Source organism: Sardina pilchardus, chromosome 4 (genome assembly GCF_963854185.1).
Source record: "Sardina pilchardus chromosome 4, fSarPil1.1, whole genome shotgun sequence".
NCBI lineage: Eukaryota > Metazoa > Chordata > Actinopteri > Clupeiformes > Clupeidae > Sardina > Sardina pilchardus.
Genome location: NC_084997.1, coordinates 32,243,614 through 32,267,301, shown reverse-complemented (window position 1 = coordinate 32,267,301; position 23,688 = coordinate 32,243,614). Strand labels below are relative to the sequence as shown.

The window sequence follows — 23,688 nt, the reverse complement described above, 5'->3', positions numbered from 1 at the left end:
TCAGCTCAAACCATAAGGCATTCAATGAGTTAAGATTCAGTTCATCGTTGTATTGTGTTAAGACCCTGCTGGTCAGTCCTGGGGTTGCACCCTCTAGTCTAATGCCTGTGTGGGCTCTGCCCCTTGAATCTCTTTCCCTGATTTGCAGAGAAAGGACCCCATTGGTGTTTGGAGTAATGGGTGTTGCTATATAATGACGAAGGAGGAATGGACGCGTTCTCTCTGGCTCTCTGATCTTGGCGCTGCTCTCTGCTCATTCGCTTGGGCCTGCTCTCTGCGCTCCATGGCTGCTCCTCTGGGGAGAGCCGCAACCCGTTGCCAGCTTTGCACATAGACGTCGCGGTTTTACACTCTTTGTTTGATCACCCCTAGACACTTTGCATTACACTTTTCTTTATCATATACTGACTTTACTCTTTTAATGTTATAATAAAATATATAATATTTAAACATTTAGCTACAGTGTGTCCCCATCTTTAATGTCACGGCTACCTTGAGCCCGGTGGTCGTGACATGTGGGCGACTCGTCCGGTTTTTTCGCCGGTTTAAAAGTTTGGATTTGGGAAATTTCGTTCGATTTTCCTAAAAGTTCAGTGAGTAGACGCCGTGATTGATTTCGCCAGTCTACGTTTGTTCAATTGTGCTGTCGCACGCAGTATTGGCTGCTATTTTGGCGAGTCTAAGCTTTCATTCATTGCATAGGCTCAGCTGATTGTGTAATTGGGGGAATCCCTGTAGCTATTGGGTCATTTTAGTAGTGACGCGTCGTCTGAAGAGCGCTTCGTTTCCGTTTTTCGAACAAACATTTTGAGTGCATGTTCTGTGGATTAGTGAATTTTGTGTTTTTTTTGATGCAGCGAAGAGAAAACATAGAACAATTTGGACAACTGGAGCAACGTGAACACCCTGCCGTAGGTGAGACCGCTCAAAAGTTTTGTTTCCTTTATAGTTTATTTGTTAAGTTTGCGTGTCAAACGCGGGGGGGTTGTGAAGCCTAATCGCTACGACACGTGAAGACTTAGGTTGTGGACATAGGTTTTTTCTTTTGGGGGTTTTAGATGCGGGGAGCTCTAGGTCTAAATTTTAGCCCTTCGTTGCATTGAGAGCCACGTTATATTGTCTGATCTGCGCGTAACGCAAATGTTTGTTGTTTGTAGCTGAGAAAATTTGAGCGAGTGCTTGTTTGGTTAGGCTACACCTGTTCCGTTTCAGCAGGCTGTTTTGTTTGGCACATACGTAGGCCTTTGAATAGGTAAGTGCATTTGGATTGCCAGATTTTTGTATAAAATATTTGTAGCCTACTGTTTGTAGCGTGCTGACTGTTTTTGGCATTACATTGACGAAATTGGTAGTCTACCGTGTTTAGATGGAGTAGACCGTTTTAGCGTTTGTAGTCAAATGGTAATGTGTTCTGGCATAATTTGATTGAATAGTAGGCCTAGTCTGATTTTTCGCTGTTGAGCATTTGTATCGTGTTTGAATGGATGGTAGTACGTTTTTGGCTGCACCTTCATTAGGTGGATTAAAAACTTTAAATAAAAAACAACTTTTTAAAGTAGCCGAGCACTATAATATTCATTCCGCAATCTCGAAAAGCATTACAAAAGACGAGTTGTTACAGTTCATTATGGAGAAATTGGGTGAAAGAGAGATTTTTTCTTTAGACCCAGCACCAGACGTTGAGGGCCCAACTCAGTCGTCAACTCCCCTTGGCACTCTTGGTGCTATGGCAGCATCACCTAGTGAAAGTTCAGCTTTGTCTTTTGAACAACAAATGAAATTGTTTGAAATGCAACAAAAAAGAGATGAGTTTTTAGCAAAAGAACGCGAACGAGAACGGTTAGAGCAAGCAAAAGAACGCGAACGAGAACGGTTAGAGCGAGAAAAAGAGCACGAACGAGAACGCATAGAGCGTGAACGCAAACAGTTAGAGCAAGAAAAAGAGTATGAACGTGAACGGCTAGAGCGAGAAGAACATCGACTACAGCGAGAAAAAGACCGTGAGCTTGAATACAAAAAAATTGAACTAGAGGAAGACCGTTTGAAATTGGCGAGAGAGGGACGGACACTGGGCGATAATCCTGGAGGCCCCCCCTCACAGCCAAAAATTTCACACATGGTTAAGCTTTTACCTAATTTTGATGAACGTGACCCTGACTTGTTTTTCTGTCTTTTTGAGAGATTGGCAAGAGACTATCAATGGTCTGATTCAGATTGTGTTCTATTGCTACAAAGTGTAATTACAGGAAAAGCACAACAGGCATATATATCTTTAGACGATTCAGACTGTAGAAAATATGATATTGTGAAACAGACAATTCTCAAAGCGTATGAATTGATTCCAGAAGCCTATAGACAGAAATTTCGAAACTGGCGCAAACAGGAGAAACAAACACACTTGGAGCTAGTGCGCGAATTGTCTAGTCTCTTTAATCGCTGGCGTGCAGCTGAGGGTGTCAAAACCTTTGCTCAATTGTGTGAGTTGGTGTTATTAGAACAATTTAAGAGCATCTTACCTGCTCATATTACCACTTACATAAATGAGCATGAGGTTGGAACTGCAGGGGCTGCTGCTGTGTTGGCCGATAAATATATCTTGACTCATAAGCATGGTGTCCGTGCAAATGATGAAGATTATTGTTCCCGTCGTTTTAATTCTTTTAAATATGACTCCAGAACATCTAGGCATGATTCTAGTGTAGGAAGAAAACCCTATTTAGCAACTAAATATGATACTGGGCATGTTTTTACTGATAAACAACTTGATCCAGAGGATCTTTGTAACTATTGTGGGGAGTCTGGGCATTGGAAAAACTCTTGCCCTAAGTTAAAGGAGAAGCGATGCGGAAAGAGTACAATCAAGAGTGTGGGTTGTGCTGCCAGAATTGTGCCTTCTGTTTGTCAAAAGGGTATAGCTAATTGTAATGCTGGAGAAGACGTCTCGTTGAGTTCAGTGAGTGAGAGCACTGATCTTTGCAGAGAGGAGCTTCCTTTAGAGCAGTCACAAGTGTGTGCCAGTGATGGCTATAGACCCTTCATTACATCTGGTTATGTGTCATTGGTTGGAAATGACCAGAAGGTGCCAGTGCGCGTTCTGCGTGACACTGGATCATCTGAATCATTTGTTTTAAAATCTCTTCTGCCTTTCTCACAAGTGTCTGACACGGGGACATGTGTCCTTATCCGGGGTATCGGAATGGACACTATTTCTGTTCCGTTGCATCGGCTGGTTTTGGAGTCAGAACTTGTAAGCGGTGAAGTTGTTTTGGCTGTACGTCAGTCTCTGCCTGTAGAGGGTATAGATGTGATTTTGGGTAATAACTTGGTAGGTGGGCGTGTGTGGCCTGAGAGCTTACCGCCTCCGATAGTAAATACAGCATCTGATTTGCCAGAGTCTGATTTTCTTGAAGTGCTCACCCCCTGTGTGGTGACTGGTGCAAGTCATACCCAGGGAGGGGAGCAGGAATTGGAGTCTGTAAAAGACTGTGCTAGTTTAAATTTGCCTCTGTTACTACCTACTCTTTCCTGTGAGGAGGTTGTGGCAGCACAGAATGAAGTTTGTAGTCCTTTGTTTCTGTTAAAGGACTGGCTAGAGGAGGTTAAGGCCCATGTGAGTGTACTGAACTGTACCTACTCTGTTGCTTGGCGAGTGTCTGACTATGACTATCTGTTAGATGCCCCTGATTGGAAGAGGTCAAACCAACTGTGTCGCATTACTTGGCTGTGGCCTTACTATTTGCAAAACCCTAGCCTTGCTCAAGGAGGTGGGGAGGGGTCACCTGTTGCAGTGGTTGCCGTTGACACAGGGCCCTCTTGTCAACCTTTGGTGGCAGCAGTGGTTGGGGAGTGTGGCCCTGATGACTCTGTGCCGCAGCCAAGGCTTGATAAGTCTGCAGTGTTGGCAAACTTGGATACTTTGACAAACCATCTTCCATCAGATCAAGTTGAGGAGCTCAAGGCTCTGATTTTGACTATCTCGGTTCTGTTAGACACGCTGAGGTGCACGGATCTCATCAAACATGGTGGTGAGGCCTTGCCGTTTCGCCAGCATTTCAATCGCGTGGGGCCAGATAAATATAAGGTTTTGGGTGCTGAAGTACTTTTGGTTTGTCTGCTCACAAACCTCCTGGAAGGGGGGGTAAGATTGGGTAGGGCTGTTAAATGGAAACGTTTTTTTGTCATTAAATCACTCCTCAGCACTGCACCTGTGCCGGCAGCCCTGGCTGGACAGGCCATTCCAACTTCAGATGGGTGCTGGGGCAGTGCTGCAGCAGGCTGATGGTAACATCCAGCGACACCAGTATTGTTTCACCCCTGGATCATTGAGTAATGTTCTGTTTTTGTGTCCTCTGTTCCTCTTGTTCCCTTTTCTCCTGTTATCGTTTCCTTAAATATGCTTTCCAAGGTACCTGGATTGCCGGTGGAGCAGGAGTAGAGGTTTGGGAGGGGTGGTGGGGGTAATTGAGATGGAGCATTTCACTTGGTGGTGGTTGGTGTGATTGGACATATAACAGTCCATAAGACCTATGGCTGTATGAGTGTTTGGTGGTTTGCACACTGCTAAAAATGGGAATTATGGGTTGAATTAGAATTATGCCAATTCAAATGTTGTTACATTGTTATGCTAGTCATGGTTTTTAATAGTCTTAAATAAAATGATGAATTTTAGAAATATTTCAAACGTGATGTTTAGCTGTGTTAGGTGGCACAGGACAGTTGCGCCAGTTAACACAGTAAGGTTGACTTGGGTGTTTGGTGGTACTTTACAGAGTCCCACTTAGGTGGGTCTCTGTCTTTAAGGGAGGGGGAATGTTAAGACCCTGCTGGTCAGTCCTGGGGTTGCACCCTCTAGTCTAATGCCTGTGTGGGCTCTGCCCCTTGAATCTCTTTCCCTGATTTGCAGAGAAAGGACCCCATTGGTGTTTGGAGTAATGGGTGTTGCTATATAATGACGAAGGAGGAATGGACGCGTTCTCTCTGGCTCTCTGATCTTGGCGCTGCTCTCTGCTCATTCGCTTGGGCCTGCTCTCTGCGCTCCATGGCTGCTCCTCTGGGGAGAGCCGCAACCCGTTGCCAGCTTTGCACATAGACGTCGCGGTTTTACACTCTTTGTTTGATCACCCCTAGACACTTTGCATTACACTTTTCTTTATCATATACTGACTTTACTCTTTTAATGTTATAATAAAATATATAATATTTAAACATTTAGCTACAGTGTGTCCCCATCTTTAATGTCACGGCTACCTTGAGCCCGGTGGTCGTGACAATTGGCATGTAAAATCAGCACAAACCATAAGGCATACACAGAGTTAAGATTCAGTTCATCGTTGTATTGGCATGTAAAATCAGCACAAACCATAAGGCATACACAGAGTTAAGATTCAGTTCATCGTTGTATTGGCATGTCAAATCAGCGCAAACGGTAAGGCATACACCGAGTTAAGAATCAGTTTATCTCTCTGACAGCACTTTTACGTTATAAAAACGTTACGTTAGGGCCCTCTGTATGTAGACCTGCACACGTTGAAACATACGATGAATATAGAACAACATAACACAAACAAACAAAAACAAAACTATATTTTAACACTTTCTGTTGAACTCTTGTCTTTTTCTTTTCTTTTCTTTCCATTCCTTTTCCTATTTTCCTTATTTTCTCTAACTCTCTCTCTTCCTCTCTCACTCTCTCTCTCATCTTTCTCCAACTCTTCTTCCCCCCGATGGCCTAAACTTTGTACTTTGCTCGCTGCTCTCTCTTTCTGTCGTTCTTTCAGACATAAATTCACATTTTAATTTCTGGCTCAGCAAGCTTGACCCCGGTCCAACCCCTCCCTGCGCCGCGCTGCTCTCTGCACAAACAGGGGGGGAGAGATGGAGTGAGAGATGGAGGGAGAGATGGAGTGAGAGGTAGAGGGAAAGATAGAGGGAGAGAGCAGGAGAGATGGATTGAGCGATGGAGTGAGAGATAGAGGGAGAGATGGAGGGAGAGATGGAGGGAGAGATGGATTGAGCGATGGAGTGAGAGATAGAGGGAGAGATGGAGGGAGAGGTGGAAGAAGAGATAGGAAAGGTCTTAAGTGCCCTCATTACTCTTAAGTGGTTTTAAAGCCCCCTGCTCGGCAGTGGAACTCTTTGGACTGTATTTTTGTACCCCTTCTCTCTCTGACTCACTCATATGCCTCTCTCTCTCTCTCTCTCTCTCTCTCTCTCTCTCTCTCTCTCTCTCTCTCTCTTTCTCTCTCTCTCTTTCTCTCTCTCTCTCCCTCAGACATGAGGAGCTGTTAGCAGCAGGGGGTCTTTATGCGGCTATGTGGCAGAAACAGCAGCAGCAGTCTGAAGATGTGGAGGAGGCCAAGCAGACACACACACACTCACAGGAAGATGACACGACACACACTCAGTGAGTGGACCTCAGGGAGAAATGCACGCAATGAGAATCCTGTTACGCACCTGTACACTTCACACACACACACACACACATGCACACACACAGACACACACACACCACACTTCCTCTCTCTCTCTCTCAGGCACTCTCACAATCGACATATGCCAAAGAATCATTTAGAGGGCTTTACAGAGTGTATGTGTGAGGCCTCCTAACTTTCGTTTATGAAGTGCCATTAAAGTGACATTAAGTTTAGATAAAAAGCTCCTTGGAGTGCTTTGTCTAACCACATTGGGCCACCAAAGGAACACGAGAAGATTCCGGAATTCTGGAATCTGCTCTTGACCAATGGCAGTTCAAGCTGCCGTGAAAACCTCATAGAACACTCAGCCATGGTGAGATCACAGTGGGCAGGTGTCCCAGTGTGACGACTACAAGTGCCTATCCACCCTCATCCCTGACCGTCTCATTCAAGTTTGATTTCTGGATTTCCCCATTCACCCACACACACAGACACACACACACACACACACACACACACACACACACACACACACCCTCTCAGCAGCTGTCAGAGAGCTGAATCATTCTGTCAGGATGCGGCATTCATTAAGCCCTGTTCCGTTGCGTTCCGTTCAGTACAGTGGGTGCTTGTTGAGCCCACGAGAGACCTTGAGCTCTTAAACTGGCCTCTCAGTGGTTTCTCATTCTCCCTGTCATCTTCGTACGTCTGGTTTTCCTCTGTTTCGTCTGAAAAGCCGACTCGCGCCTTTTCCAAGAAAACGGAATGCCGCTGCCTGACTTGGCCGGCAGACACCTTTGGTCAGCGTGATTAATTTTCCTGCGAAACACTCAGCGGTCTGGACAGCGTTTGTTTTGATAGCTTAATTTGAATTTATTTAATCCAAAACAGCTTTTTTAATCAAGAGTTACACCGACATGTAGAGGAATCAGAATGCCTTTCTCACACAACAAGCTTACGCTGGGAGATGTGGACGTTCTCAGGGTGTACACCCTCAGTGTGTGTGTGTGTGTGTGTGTGTGTGTGTGTGTGTGTGTGCATGCGCACGCATTCCTGTCATGTGTTGTTGTTGTTCTTCTATTATGAGTTATTGTTATTTTTGACAGACTTTGCCTTTAGTGGCAGTTTACATATTTCCAGTTTACCTCCACAAACAGTCCAGCTCTGTTTGAAATTAAGTGGAAATAAAACATGTTTCGGTTAAGATGGAAAACAAGGGAAAAAAAGTTGCTTGAATGTTTGAAGACATGTTCCTGCCAGAGTGTTGGAGTTGAGTCTGTTTGTGAGTCTTTGTTCAGGTCTGAGTGGAATTGTCTGAGGCGAAGTGTGGACATGAGCGCTCAAACATGATGCTTCATCATTTCGGACAGGACTCTAGTTTGAAGTCAAACTGTTATGAAGAGGCCTGTTGTCAAAGCATCCCAAGTAAGCTGCTTAGACTTCTCCAGACTCTACTGTAATAGGGGCTTTTCTATTGCATGGTATCAGTTAAACTGGACTGGACTCGACTTTACTCGATTTTGGTACCGGGTGTTCCTTTTCCACTGCAACAGAGTACCCCTATAAGCTAGCCCGTTGCCTTAGCAACACTGAAGAAAACAACGGCAATGTCTTTAAGGCCACCTGTTGGTATCGCGTGGAACCCCAACGGAGGTGATACCAACAATAGTACCAGGTACCGCCTCAGCTTGCGTGGAACCTCAACGGAGGTGATACCAACAATAGTACCAGGTACCGCCTCAGCTCGCGTGGAACCTCAACGGAGGTGATACCAACAATAGTACCAGGTACCGCCTCAGCTCGCGTGGAACCTCAACGGAGGTGATACCAACAATAGTACCAGGTATCGCCTCCGAACTTCAACGGAGGTGATACCAACAATAGTACCAGGTACCGCCTCAGCTCGCGTGGAACCTCAACGGAGGTGATACCAACAATAGTACCAGGTACCGCCTCAGCTCCCGTGGAACCTCAACGGAGGTGATACCAACAATAGTACCAGGTACCAGTTTTTGCTAATGGAAAACCAAAAATACGAGTCGAGTTGAGATGATACCATGCAGTGGAAAAGTCCCATAAGGTAAAACAACACATCTCTCTACTGTGTCCAAATATGACGTCTCGTTTGGGTTTATGACAATAATAATAATAATAAGTATTACTAACTGTATGTTAGTAATTACCGATTCATGAATAAACTAGACTAGAGTTCCGAAATGTTATCCTTTCAGTCCTCTGAATCCCTGAACACCATTTTGTGAATCATTTGTGAATCTACGTCATAAACGTTTGCTTAAAATTCACGAGGCAGCAGTGTTCTGGGTTGACGCTGGCAAGTTTCCGTCTGTCTGAAGTTATTTCATCCAGGAGATCAATGAGTCAGTCCATCAACATGTTGGTTGTTTGAATGTAGAACCTGAGGGTCAAACCATGGCGACTTGCTTTTATGTGCACATATTCCCAAACTGCCTTCAGGACACTGTTTACTTTGTGTATTTTCTTTTTGTGTTTATTTAAACAAAAAAGGATTAAAGAACACTTCTGTCATCAACAGTCATTTGTTGACATTTGTTTGTCGTTCTGCTTTTTTGTGGGTTTTCTTTCTTTTCAAAACCATGAACACAGACCAAACCAAAGACCATGTAGTTTTAAACAATAAATGTGATTGTTTATTAAGCATATTGAAGTCATCATAAAGTATTGGTTCATTAGAGCTATGGAATTCGTTTCCTTAACAAAGGGGATCATGCTTACTATGTCACCACACGACCACATCATCAAAATGTCTTGAGGAATAACCTAAAATAAGCCAATAATAAACAAAAAAATAACAAAACAAGTAAACATTGCAATAAATACAAATAGCTATGTACAAAAGTTAATTTATTTGGAATATTTACATCTGCTTAAACAAGCTACAATACACAGGATGGGGGGGGGAGATGTCCCCGACACACACACACTTTCTCTCACACACGCATACTGTACACACACACACGCACTATGGACATCTCGGTCCAGTCAAGAAAGCCAGAGAGATAGGTGATTTGTACAAGGAAGTGGAGAACTGGACAGGAAACAAGGGGATCTGGGGGGTTGAAATTAAAACTGAACAAGTGAGAGTGGAAAGATGAGTGATGGGGCAACCCAACTGAATGAATCAGCCCATTTTGGGAGATGTCACCACCATGTAAACCTACTTCTGATGTAACTCCACCAAAGCCATCACCACTTGGATGTATTTCCTACTAGGAGAAGACGGACATGAATTAGCTCATTTCGCAGGATGTCACCGGCGCGTAAACCTACTTCTGCTGGAACTCGGATGGAGTTCCCACTGAGAGGAGACGGATGAATTCCGTAACCAAGATGGCGTCTGCTGATCATCCATGTCATGTGACCTTGTCCTGTTCTAGTGCTGGGTAGGCAGGGCAGTTGAAGATAAGTGGGTGCTGTGTGTGTGTGTGTGTGTGTGTGTGTGTGTGTGTGTGTGTGTGTGTGTGTGTGTGTGTGTGTGTGTGTGTGTGTGTGTGTGTGTGTGTGTGTGTGTGTGTGTGTGTGTGTGTGTGTATTGTGAAATGTGAACGTGTAGACGGCGTGCTCTTTTCATGATCGCAGATGACTGACGCAGAGCACTGACTGACATGTTTTCTACTTCCTGCACAGAAGCAGACCTTAGTGTGGATTCAGAGAGCAGACCACGTGGTTCTGATCTGGCAGGAGACGTGCTGGATCATGGAGCGGGCCGCAAGCAGAACCAGGAGCTGTGGAACATCTCCGTTCTAAGAGTGTGACTATGTCAGGGTTCTCTCTGTACTGTGTAACATCTCTGTTCTAAGAGTGTGACTATGTCGGGGTTCTCTCTGTACTGTGTAACATCTCTGTTCTAAGAGTGTGACTATGTCGGGGTTCTCTCTGTACTGTGTAACATCTCTGTTCTAAGAGTGTGACTATGTCGGGGTTCTCTCTGTACTGTGTAACATCTCTGTTCTAAGAGTGTGACTATGTCGGGGTTCTCTCTGTACTGTGTAACATCTCTGTTCTAAGAGTGTGACTATGTCCGGGTTCTCTCTGGTAATCGTTCAGATTAAGGGTCTGGCCATGAATAATGTAATGGCCCAACTAGAGGGGCGGCACCAGGCATTGATTTGAAAATCTCACTGCACGCCAATTGGATAACACTACGACCAATGTTTACTGACTTTAAATGTCGCAGCGCTGTCGTCATCAGTTTAGCTCGCCTCTGGCCCGCCTACAGTATATCAGATACACCAATGTGATTGGTTTCCCCTGATGCCTGGGGTAAAAGTAACTTGCCATTGCCAGAGTATCTTGCAGACACAATTCAAGCTGTGCTCTCGCAAGAACTCTGGATTTCCAAAGTAGGAGAATATCTCAGAAGAGTGTTAATTGGTCTTATGTGAGATAACTCAGAAGAGTGTTAATTGGGCTTATGTGTATAAGTGAGATGACGGGTATTTCTGTTAGAGAGAGAAGAGAGCGAGGACAGAGAGGCAAAAAGACTGAAAGCAGCAAACTGCAATGGATCAGCAACTCATCCAGGCCATGTCTGTCCCACGGTCAACCTCAGTACTGTGTGTGTGTGTGTGTGTGTGTGAGGGGAAGGGATGGGCAGTGTGTGTGCTGTCCTTGGCGTTGGCGCTCATAATTAAATCATCCCTCCTCGCCATCTCTGGCTCTCGCAGGTGGGCTGGGGAGTGGGGGCGTTCTAGAGGCCTGTCAGCAGAACGGTGGAACAGCAGAACAAGTGCTAGCCGCTAGCTGTGCTGAGTGTGGAGTGGCGTTGTCACCGACGAGCTGTTTTTAGCTGTGGCCGTGGCCAGCCACTGACCCGTGAGAATGAGCACCCTCCGTGCTCTCTCCCTCTCTCTCTCCTTCTCTCTCACTCCTTCTCTCCTCCCTTCCCTGTCTCTCTCTCTCTCTCCCCTTCTCTCCTCCCTTCCCTGTCTCTCTCTCTCCTCTCTCATTCTCTCCCTTCCCTCTCTCTCTCTCCTCTCTCTCATTCTCTCTCTCTATCTCTCTCTCTCTCTCAAGGATGCTGGTGTCCCCTTCTTGAACCTTTTCCCAGACTGCATCAGTGTGTGTGCTGGGAAAGTGTGTGCGTGTGTGTGTGTCTGTGTACGTGTGTGTGTGTGCGCGCAGAGAGAGGGTGTACTCGGAGAGAGGCTCATGTCTTCCTGCACCTTTAACGTTGGGGGGGGGAGGGGTGGGGCATCACTGCCAGAGACGAGGACAGGTTCAGAGGGAGGACAACACACACACACACACACACACACACACACACACTTACATTGAATATGTGGTGCATCCAAGTATATACCCTCATTTGCACACACACACATACAAACTCCCACATTTACACACACATATGACATATCTGTGTCCTCATGAAGGTGAGGCCTGTGACTATGGCCATGCCAGATCAGAACAGTGTCTGTCTCTGTGTAATCTGCAGCCTGGGGTGTGTGTGTGAGACTGGGGTGTGTGTGGGTGGGTATGTGTGTGTGTGTGTGTGGGGGGGGGGGGGGGGTTAGCGTGATGGACCGGTGCTGCGTCCTGAAGTGGACTGGGTGAAGTGCGTTCCTGACTACGTAGAGAACCGAGATGGAACCGGACCGTGTTTTTGCGACGAGCATCTCTTTTCTCTGGGTGGTGGTGTTAGGCCTAACCTTTGTCCCGTCTGCACAGGTGAGCTGGAGATTCTACACTGCGTTTGTCCTGTCTGCACAGGTGAGCTGGAGATTCTACACTGCGTTTGTCCTGTCTGCCCAGGTGAGCTGGAGATTCTACACTGCGTTTGTCCTGTCTGCACAGGTGAGCTGGAGATTCTACACTGCGTTTGTCCTGTCTGCACAGGTGAGGGGGAGATTCTACACTGTTGTCCTGTCTGCCCAGGTGAGCTGGAGATTCTACACTGTTGTCCTGTCTGCACAGGTGAGGGGGAGAAGCTTTAGTAGAGCGCCTACTGCACACAATCATCTAACTTCTCATCTAGTGGTGCCCCCATTCCCCCAGGCTGGTGGCTTTATAGAGAGGGTCAGTTTTGGGGTGGAGTGTTGGGGGGGGGGGGAGTAAGGGTGTGTGTGTGTGTGTGTGTGTGTGTGTGTGTGGAGGAGGGTAGGCTTGGAAGTGCTGTAGAAGTCCCTTTATAATCCAGAACTACACATGTTTATAGGAAAGGGAAGGCTGGAAAGAAACAGCTTCATAACTGATAGGAACTGTGTGTGTGTGTGTGTCAGTGTTGGAGTGTGAGTTTTGGAATGTGAGTTTTGGAATGTGATATGGTGTTGTATGTGTGTGTGTCATGACTTGATATGTGCCACAGTGTGTATGTGTGTGTGTGTGTGGCCTTGTCTGTGTATGTGTGTGTGTGTGTGTGTGTGTGTGTGTGTGTGTGTGTGTGTGAAACTACACACATGCTTGTTGTGCAATGAATGTAATATAATCTCTCTGTTTGTATATGTGCCAACGTTTGTTTGTATGAGTTCAAATGTGACATTTGTTTGAATACATCAGTAAATATGTGTGTGTGTGTGTGTGTGTGTGTGTGTGTGTGTGTGTGTGTGTGTGTGTGTGTGTGTGTGTGTGTGTGTGTGTGTGTGTGTGTGTGTGTGTGTGTGTGTGTGTGTGTGTGTGTGTGTGTGTGTGTGTGCGCGCGCGCGCGTGTGCATGACGTGCGTGTGCATGACGTGCGTGTGTGTGTGCGTGTGTGTGTGTGTGTTGTGTGTCATGTATTAATCATCAGGCATCCAGGTTCTGGTCTCAGTTGCCGCGGCGATGCCCCTGGTGCCAGAGGGCGGTGGGCAGGTTCTGGCAGCCCATGTACTCCTTCCGCATCTCGGCCTCCGTGAGGGGGGGGGTGGCGTTACACGGAGCCCCCGCCAGCGTGACGTTCAGCAGCCCCAGCGTCCACTCACTCAGACGGGGCATCGCAGCATTCTACACCAGCACACAGCACAGGAGACAGCAGAGGAGGGGGCCAGGGGAGGAGTGGAGGAGAGGGGAGAGGAGGAGAGAGAGAGAGAGGAGAGGAGAGGAGGAGAGGAGAGGAGGAGTGGGGAGAGGAGAGAGGAGAGGAAAGGAGGGGGCCAGGGGAAGAGTGGAGGAGTGGGAAGAGGAGGAGAGAGAGAGAGAGGAGGGAGCCAGGGGAGGAGTGGGGAGAAGAGGAGAGGAGGAGAGAGGAGAGGAGGGAACCAGGGGAGGAGTGGGGAGAAGAGGAGAGGAGGAGAGAGGAGAGGAGGGAACCAGGGGAGGAGTGGAGGAGTGGGGAGAGGAGAGAGAGAGAGGAGAGGAGGGAACCAGGGGAGGAGTGGGGAGAGGAGGAGAGAGAGGAGGGAGGTGGGAACGAGGGGAAGAGTGGGGGAGAGGAGGAGAGAGAGGAGAGGAGAGAGAGAGGAACGAGGGAAAGAGTGGGGGAGTGGGGAGAGGAGGAGAGAGAGAGAGAGGAGAGGTGGGAACCAGGGGAGGAGTGGAGGAGAGGGGAGAGGAGGAGAGAGAGAGAGAGGAGAGGTAGGAACGAGGGAAAGAGTGGGGGAGTGGGGAGAGGAGGAGAGAGAGAGAGAGGAGAGGTGGGAACCAGGGGAGGAGTGGAGGAGAGGGGAGAGGAGGAGAGAGAGAGGAGAGGTGGGAACCAGGGGAAGAAAGGAGGAGAGAGAGAGAGAGGAGAGGAGGAGAAACAATGAAAGTGAGTAGAAAGAGTGGCAAAAGAATGAGAAAAAAAGGATGTAGGAAAGGAGAGGGAAGAGTTGGTGAAGTGAGAGAAGAGAAACACGAGGGTTGTGAAGACGAAAGGAAGAGGGGAATAAAGAATGAGAGAAAAGGAAGGAAGAGAGAGGAGTTGGTGAAGTGAGAGAAGAGGAAGACGAGGGTTGTGAAGACGGGGGGAAGAGAGGAAGGGGAGGAAAAAAGAATGTGGAGGACAGAAGAATCGATTGAGACAGAACCAAATACGTTCAAACCCAAACATGTTAAACCTAAACATATTTAACCCAAACACATTCCAACGCATTTTTTTTTTAACTCAAGACGCATCCCAACCTAAACATATTTAACTCAGACACATTCAAACCTAAACATAGTTGTCTAAACACCTAACACGTTTTACCGAAACAAATTCAAACCAAAACACTCTTAACCCAAACACACGTAGCCTGCTCTACCCTGGTCCTGAGCCGTGATGCAGACAACACACCTTTTTTAACGCAAACACATTTAACCAAAGGACATTCCAATTCAAACACATTTAAATGAACCCAAACACACTTAACTCCTGCTCCTGCCATATGAACTCTACCTTGTGGGGGAGGTGGGTACATTCACACCCAAACACATATTCAACCCTCAGACCCAAGTCACCTGTGATCTGTTTCTGTCATGGTCATATCGGATCACAAACATGCATTTAGTCTGCACTTGGACCTTGGTGGTCGTGTTTAAGCCCAAATGCTACTGCATTCTAGCCCAGCTCCTTAGCCACTACACTACCACTGCTCACATTTAAAGGCCTGTACCCGTACCTTGGTGAGGTGGTCCTATGTAAGCGCCTGTAGCGTTACCTTGGTGAGGTGGTCCTATGTAAACGCCTGTAAAGTTACCTTGGTGAGGTGGTCATTATTAAACACCTGTAACCGTACGTTGGTGAGGTGGTCATTATTAAGCGATTGTAGCGTTACCTTGGTGAGGTGGTCATTATTAAGCGAGTGTAGCGTTACCTTGGTGAGGTGGTCATTATTAAGCGATTGTAGCGTTACCTTGGTGAGGTGGTCATTATTAAGCGATTGTAGCGTTACCTTGGTGAGGTGGTCATTATTAAGCGCCTGTAGCGTTACCTTGGTGAGGTGGTCATACTGTATGTAAGCGCCTGTAGCGTTACCTTGGTGAGGTGGTCATTATTAAGCGCCTGTAGCGTTACCTTGGTGAGGTGGTCATTATTAAACGCCTGTAGCGATACCTTGGTGAGGTGGTCATTATTAAGCGATTGTAGCGTTACCTTGGTGAGGTGGTCCTATTTAAACACCTGTAGCGTTACCTTGGTGAGGTGGTCATTATTAAGCGATTGTAGCGTTACCTTGGTGAGGTGGTCATTATTAAGCGATTGTAGCGTTACCTTGGTGAGGTGGTCCTATTTAAACACCTGTAGCGTTACCTTGGTGAGGTGGTCATTATTAAGCGCCTGTAGCGTTACCTTGGTGAGGTGGTCATTATTAAGCGCCTGTAGCGTTACCTTGGTGAGGTGGTCATTATTAAACACCTGTAGCGTTACCTTGGTGAGGTGGTCATTATTAAGCGCCTGTAGCGTTACCTTGGTGAGGTGGTCATTATTAAGCGCCTGTAGCGTTACCTTGGTGAGGTGGTCATTATTAAGCGATTGTAGCGTTACCTTGGTGAGGTGGTCATTATTAAGCGCCTGTAGCGTTACCTTGGTGAGGTGGTCATTATTAAAGGGTTAATCCGGAGTGAAATGCACTTTAGATCAATTTTTCGGACTATTGGGAGTACATACGTTGAGTTGACACCAAAATCATGTCATTCGGATGTATTTTGAGAAAGTTCGAGCTCACCGTTTTTAGCCAAAACTCGTTAGCCTGGAGGTGACTCGGGCATGTCATTTCGCTGCTACAAAACGCTATTTTTATACCTCTTCTACTGTTCCAAACAACACTACACTTACGTGGTAGTGAGTAGAGGGTCCCTAAAGCCAAACCGAAGTATCCCCACGTCTTTATGTGGTCGGATAGAGAGTCCAGAATGAATTTAATCGAGTCAGTACCTTTCCGGAAATGTCGCTGTTGCAGCTAGCAACGTTTTCACAACACTTTACTAACATTTCCGGAAAGGTACGGACTCGATTAAATTCATTCTGGACTCTCTATCCGACCACATAAAGACGTGCTGATACTTCGGTTTGGCTTTAGGGAACCTCTACTCACTACCACGTAAGTGTAGTGTTGTTTGGAACAGTAGAAGAGGTATAAAAATAGCGTTTTGTAGCGGCGAAAGGACACGCCCCGGTCACTTCCAGGCTAACGAGTTTTGGCTAAAAACGGTGAGCGCGAACTTTCTCAAAATACATCCGAATGACATGATTTTGGTGTCAACTCAACGTATGTACTCCCAATAGTCCGAAAAATTGATCTAAAGTGCATTTCACTCCGGATTATCCCTTTAAGCGATTGTAGCGTTACCTTGGTGAGGTGGTCATTATTAAGCGCCTGTAGTGTTACCTTGGTGAGGTGGTCTCTGAGGCACTGTGTGGGCAGCAGGGAGGCCCAGGCCTGAGCGGCGGCCACCCAGGGCAGAGCGCTCAGCAGCGCCACATTCTGGTGCTTCCTGGAACTGCGCAGCCGCTTGCTCAGGGCGCCGCTGTAGCTCTGCTCCACGAACAGCAGCACGCGCCGCGCACGGCACCCCGCCAGGTCCGCCAGCAGCTCGCCCACAGAGTAGCGCTCCTTCAGCTCCGCCTGAGACAAGAGGGGGGGGGGGGGGGGGGGGGGTGGAGGGGTAGAGAGGGATGGGGGGAGGGATGGGGGGGAGATGGAGGAGAGGGGCGCATAGAAAGACAGGGGGATCACACTGATGATTGAAAAAAAAAACGTATTACCTGTTTTCAACCTTCTTCCATCTAATAAAAATCCATATTTGTCGGCCATTATTCCGAATATTCACAGTCTTCTATTACGGCGTGGTGTTGGTGAGCAAAACGGATGTCAAACATGTACAGCAGTATTCCGGGATAAGAATTCCCATTGAGTTTTTCCGATGAAGGGAAAAACCTCGGGGTGTAAAGTCCCAATGTAATGTAATATCCCAAATGTAATTATTTAAATCTGAAACAGATTGGGAATGTTTCAGGGAATGTTTTTTTTTGTTTTTGTGTTTTTAGAGAGAGTTGGGGTTTGTGGAAGCTCTAGACAGAAGCAGTGTAACCAGCAGACCCCTCTGAGATTACGGTAATTGCTGCTGTGCTGAGCTATATTTAATCCTGGTGCACCCTGGCATAGGCTCTGGTCTATTATTTCTATCTTATGGTTTACCAGAAAACATAAATTGTCCCAATTAGCCTAGCAGAGCATTTAAAGCCTCAACCACACAGGAGCACACACACAAACACACACACACACACACACACTGTCTCTCTGTCTCTCTCTCTCTCACACACAAACACACACACACACACACACACACACACAGCCTGAGGGGTCGAGCCACCCTGGAGCCTCCTCTGACCTCAACACACATTCACACACACACACGCCACCGACTTCCTGTTAGCAGAGCATGGAGATGACATTGTGAGCTAGTAACTATAGCGACCCTAAAGCGTGGGGGTTGCCAGATCGCCAAGAGGTGGCGGCGGTTTCTGTGTCTGTGTCTATGTGTGACTCTGTCTGTGTGTGAATGTCTGTGTGTGACTGTGTATGTGTGTGTGTGTGTGTGTGCGTCTGTGTGTGACTGTGTGTGTGTGTGTGTGTGTGTGTGTGTGTGACTTTGTGTGTGACTGTGTCTGTGACTGTGACTGTGTATGTGTGTGTGTGTGTGTGTGTGTGTGTGTGTGTGTGCTGTAAGCTGATATTGCATACTGGTTTCCTCTCTGTCTGGTGGTGGTCCTCCTGATCCTGTGTGGTCCCCTGTCCCTATTCATTTGTTTCTACTATAGTCCCAGCCCATGCCACATGGACACACACACACACACACACACGCACATACTCACTCTCACATATGTAAGCATCTTCACCACACATGCACACACACACTTCTTTTTCTCTCACTTGCTCACACACACATACACACACACACACACACACATACACACAGATAATCAGACCCGTGACCACACACACCAGAGGTGCGTTCAACTTCACCGAACTTAGGCGAACATAGGCGAACGTTTGTGAACGTTTGCAAACAGTATTCCGTTAGCCTTGAGTTTTTGGCGAACGTTTGCTAACAATCGCAAACAGTCTGAGGAGGTGGTGCGCCGCGAACATTCAGTGGAACTGGACGTGAGTTTGACGAACGCAACAATGCAATTACTGTTAAAATGGAATGTTAACACCAAATCGTTCAAATTTAACAGTTCAAAGAAAACATGTTCACCTTGAACGTTCGCCTATGTTTGCGAATTTGAACACACCTCATCTCTCCCACCCAACCATCCCTAGTCTGCAGTGCCCTGAGCATGTGTGAGAGAGATAGAGACAGAGAAAGAGAGAGAAACAAAGAGATAGAGACAGACAGAGAGAGAGAGAGACAGAGAGCGATAGAGACAGAGAGAGAGAGAGAGAGAGATCAAGTTCTCTTGGTCCCCAGAGATTCCGCTTCTCCATTCTGCATACACTCCCCAACCTGCTGGCACCACTCTCTCACACACACACACACACACACACACACCCTTCCTGTGACATATGCTCCCAGGATTATTCACCTCCATTGTGTGTGTTTGCCGTGTGTGTGGGGTCTGGTCTGGGGCAGATGAGATGAGATGAGATGAGATGAGGGCCCTTTTAAAGGCACCAGGATTAAAATGGAAGCGTGGACATTCAGAAGAACGAGACCAGAGGCGCATTCATATTCGCAAACATAGGTGAACGTTTGCAAACAGTTTTCCGTTAGCCTTGAATGAAACCAGTGGCACATTCAAATTCGCAAACATAGGCGAACGTTTGCAAACAGTTTTCCGTTAGCCTTAAGAGTTTTTGGCGAACGTTTGTAAACAATCGCAAACAGTCTGAGGAGTTCGTTCTCCGCCAAACATACATCGGAACCGGACACGAGTTTGACGAAAGCAACAATGCAAATACCGTTAGAATGGAATGTTAACACCAAATCGTCCAAATTGATTGAACTTGAAATTGAACTGTTGAAAGAAAACATATTCACCACAAGCGTTCGCCACTGTTTGCCAAATTTGAATGCACCTCAGAGGTGCGTTCAAAATCGCAAACGTTCGAGGTGAACATGTATTCTTTGAACTGTTGAATTTTAACGATTTGGTGTTAACCTTCCATTCTAACAGTAATTGCATTGTTACGTTCGTCAAACTCACGTCCAGTTCCACTGTGTGTTCGCGGCGCACCACCTCCTCAGCAGTGTTGGGGGTAACGCGTTACAAATAACGCGTTAGAGTACTCTTAAGGGTTTTTTTCAGTAACGAGTAACTTAACGCGTTAGTTTTGCTAATTCAGTAATTAGTAACTCGTTACTTGCCAAACTAAGCACTCGTTAGTACTCCGTTACTTTAAGAATGTCCCTGCCTCGATAAAGAAAATTATTAAAGTCCTTTCGTCAGATGCGCTGCTGTCTGTGCTCCTGGCCCTTCTCGTTCTGTTTGTGTGTGGGTGTGGTGTGTGTGGGTGTGTGCGCGTGGTTCATGATTGATTCATAAACAGTCAGCACCAGGGTGCGAAATACAGGGGGGTCAGGGGGCTAACCGACGAGACCCCCTGAAAGAATAGATTCCGAAGAGTAATGTTTACATTTGTTATGGTAGTTCGAAAGGAAAGGGGCAGTCCCAGGCATAGGAGATGTTTGTTGTCAAGACATGAAACATACCGACTGGACTTAGGACATCAGCAGGAATGTCCGTGTCTGTGCATGGTGCCCACTGCATTGGCTATCTGAAGTTATCGTGAGTGACCATTTTCTTATTTCGGGAAAAAAACACCTGTCTAGCTTCTGTATAAGTGAAAGGTGGAAGGTTGAATCTGCTCTCTTGGTAACAGTAATACACACCTCTGCATCTTGTTACAAAACAACGCGCATCTACAATTATTGTCTATGATTTCCTTTAGATCGATAGATATATTGCGCAACTTTCGGACCGCCCCCCCCCCCCCCCCCCCCGCACGCGCCTCTCCCCACAGGCATTTTGTTGGTAACGCAGGAGTACTCTAACGCGTTATTTTTATTAATGGGAAACGTAGTAACGTAACGGGTTACTTTTAATTGATACTAACGCAGTAAAGTAACTAATTACTTTCAAAAGTAACTATACCCAACACTGCTCCTCAGACTGTTAGCAAACGTTCGCCAAAAACTCAAGGCTAACGGAATACTGTTTGCGAACGTTCGCAAACGTTCGCCTATGTTCGCATAAGTTCGGTGAACTTGAACGCAGCTCAGGCTCCAGCTGTGGTCCTGGAGCAGCCCGCCCGTAAGGTGGCACACAGATCTGAGAGCCCTCATCCTGTCCGGCAGGATACGCTCGGCCGTTTAGTTAGTTACGGCGGGATTTGGGTGCAGGCCCAGGGGTTGGGTTACACATCTGTGCACTGCTGTCCTTTTTTGGAGAAGGAGAGCCTCTCTCAGATGTGCGATTCTGTGTACTTGTTTGAAGCTGTACGGCTGCGGTGGTTTCTATCATGGAGATGGTGTTTGTCAGTGCAGCTTGTTTGTTCTGGAGACCAAACGACTGCCCTGCCCCTCAAGACCACAGATGCTGAGGCAGATGCCTTTCTGCCCCTCCCCCCACCACTACATGTCCTCCTGCCCCTCTCTTTTACCCCCACCTCTACATCTCCTCCTGCCTCTCTCTTTTACCCCCACCTCTACATCTCCTCCTGCCCCTGTCTTTTGCCCCCACCACTACATCTCCTCCTGCCCCTGTTTTTTGCCCCCACCACTACATCTCCTCCTGCCCCTGTCTTTTACCCCCACCACTACATCTCCTCCTGCCCGTTTTTTTGCCCCCACTCTTATCTTTCCTCCTGCCCCTGTTCCTGTTTCTGCCCCAGTCCCTGCCCCTGCCCTTGCCTCTCCTCCTGCCCCTTGTCTGCTGAGGGGGGGCAGTAAAACTAGATGGAGGCGTTTCACTCCACGTCTGGTGTGTCCTGCTCCTGCCTGCGTCTCTCCTCTGATTGGTCCATCCACCCGTCCGGTGGGCAGGCGTCTCTCCTCTGATTGGTCCATCCACCCGTCCGGTGGGCAGGCGTCTCTCCTCTGATTGGTCCATCCACCCGTCCGGTGGGCAGACGAGAGGGTGGAGGGCGAGTGGGCGGGCGAGGCGGAGGGCTTTGAAGTGGGCACGGCGGGCTGATTTACGCGCGGACATGCGGCAACCATTAGTGGCAGGAAGATAAGATTATCGTTACGACATTCCTGGACACCGGCCTATTGATCTGCTCGCGCGCAGCAGAGGAATAGTGTAGAGCACAGCAGAGCAGATCATTCACACACACACACACACACACACACACACACACACACACACACACACACACACACAAAATCGCAGAGCAGGCTTCCTGTTCTTCCACTCCTGCTAGTTTCATTTGTTTATTTCCCTCACTCACTCCCAGGCATGGGGCCATGGAAGGGGTGTCTGGTGTGTGTCTGTGTGCGTGTGTGTGTGTGTGTGTGAGAGAGAGTGTCTGTCTGTCTGTCTGTCTGTCTGTCTGTTTGTCTGGTGTCTGGTGTGTGTGTGTGTGTGTGTGTGTGTGTGTGTGCGTCTATGGTGGGGTGGTCGGGGGATCCTGGCTTCGGTCCAGGCAATAACTCTTCCTGGGTAATACACTAATCAATAGATACAGTAGATAGATAGATACTGTGGATACGTAGATAGATAGAGCTAGATTGATAGATAGATAGATAGATAGATAGAGCTAGATTGATGGATAGACAGATGGATAGATAGTGTAGATAGATAGATAGAGCTAGATTGATAGATTGATAGATAGACAGACAGACAGATAGATAGATGGATAGATAGATAGTGTAGATATATAGGTAGATAGATAGTGTAGATAGATAGATAGATAGTGTAGATAGATAGATCGATAGATAGTGTAGATAGATAGATAGATAGATAGATAGTGTAGATAGATAGATAGACAGATAGATAGATAGATAGATGAATAGATAAACGTATAGGAGCCACAGGTGTGTCCAGGTGAAAGCCCAGGTACTCACGATGATAGTGTAGATAGATAGATAGTGTAGATAGATAGTGTAGATAATGTAGATAGATAGATAGGTAGATAGATAGTGTAGATAGATAGATAGATAGATGTAGATAGATACTGTAGATAGGTAGATAGATAGTGAGTAGATAGATAGTGTAGATAGATAGTGTAGATAATGTAGATAGACAGATAGATAGACTAACGTATAGGGGCCACAGGTGTGTCCAGGTGGTGCAAGCCCAGGTACTCACGATGATAGTGTAGATAGATAGATAGTGTAGATAGATAGTGTAGATAGATAGATAGATAGATAGATAGACTAACGTATAGGAGCCACAGGTGTGTCCAGGTGGGGAAAGCCCAGGTACTCACGATGCCGTTGTGGTTCCTGTCCCAGAGCAGCATGGTCCCGTCGTTCCAGGCGGGGCTGTTGAGGTAGAGCACCAGGGTGTCGGCGCAGTGCTGCTTGCGGCAGATGTAGGCGATGTGGTTCCTCAGCGCCTCCTTCTCCGTGGCCGGGTACGTGCCCTCCATCTCCTTAGCTGAGGGGCCAATCACAGACACGCTCCGTCACGTCAAGTCAAGTGTATTTATATAGCGCATTTCATACACAGAGGTGTGCTACATCAAACTAAACCAAACAGTTAGGCTATAGCAGATAAAAGAATAGATGGGCAAAGAGTAGGCCTAATTTAAAAAAATATCATAATAAATAATGAAACATAAAAAGAAAGCAGAAATCAAGGTAAAATATAAAAGAAAACATAAAAGACTTAAGGTGGAATAATTCTAAGACAGATACAGGTCTGTTCTTAACAGATAGACTTTGAGTGTAATTTAGCAAATCAGTGATGGTGACCCTTCTCAAACCTTCCTTCCATGACCCAATGTAGAATAATGGGCTGTGGTAGTGTAGTGGTTAAGGAGCTGGGCTAGCGTGCAGTAGCCTGAAAGTTCTCTTTTCAATTCCTGGCTTCCACCATTGTGCCCTTGAGCAAGGCACTTAACGTCAAGTTGCTCCGGGCACAATGTTGTCCCTTGTAATATAGCTGAAATATGTAAGTCACTTTGGACAAAAGATGTCTGCTAAATGTAATATAATGTAATATAAAGGACAACAACTTCTCGGTCAGGTCAAACAGAGAACAAAGCTCAATGACCACTCAAATACGGAACACTCTTATTATTCAAATACATAACCTCAATTTCAACTCAAGCGGGAAACAACATCTCTGACAGCTCAAACAGGAAACATCTGAGAGAGCAGAGCAACCTTGATCGGGGAACAATTCATCTTAGCCGGTTTCTCCACCCAAGTCATTTTAAATATCTTAAGCACATTCATGAAAATCCTG

General features: G+C 46.8%; 2 protein-coding genes across 2 annotated transcripts in view; one reads left to right on the top strand and one right to left on the bottom strand.

Moving 5' to 3' along the window:
• Positions 1-8,953, top strand: part of abcb6b (ATP-binding cassette, sub-family B (MDR/TAP), member 6b) — a 100,789-nt gene extending 91,836 nt beyond the window's left edge. The window contains exon 18 of the mRNA XM_062535026.1: positions 6,272-8,953. Within this exon, the coding sequence (XP_062391010.1) occupies positions 6,272-6,407 (136 nt within the window). The 3' untranslated portion in view covers positions 6,408-8,953. The remainder of the gene's footprint in view (positions 1-6,271) is intronic.
• Positions 8,954-13,161: 4,208 nt separating this feature from the next.
• The window catches only part of si:ch211-67e16.11 (uncharacterized), a 28,477-nt gene continuing 17,950 nt past the window's right edge, over positions 13,162-23,688 (bottom strand). Inside the window, exons 5-7 of the mRNA XM_062535027.1 lie at positions 22,706-22,875; positions 16,658-16,894; positions 13,162-13,373 (exon numbers count right to left, since the gene is read on the bottom strand). Coding sequence (XP_062391011.1) covers positions 13,197-13,373; positions 16,658-16,894; positions 22,706-22,875 — 584 coding nt within the window. The 3' untranslated portion in view covers positions 13,162-13,196. The remainder of the gene's footprint in view (positions 13,374-16,657; positions 16,895-22,705; positions 22,876-23,688) is intronic.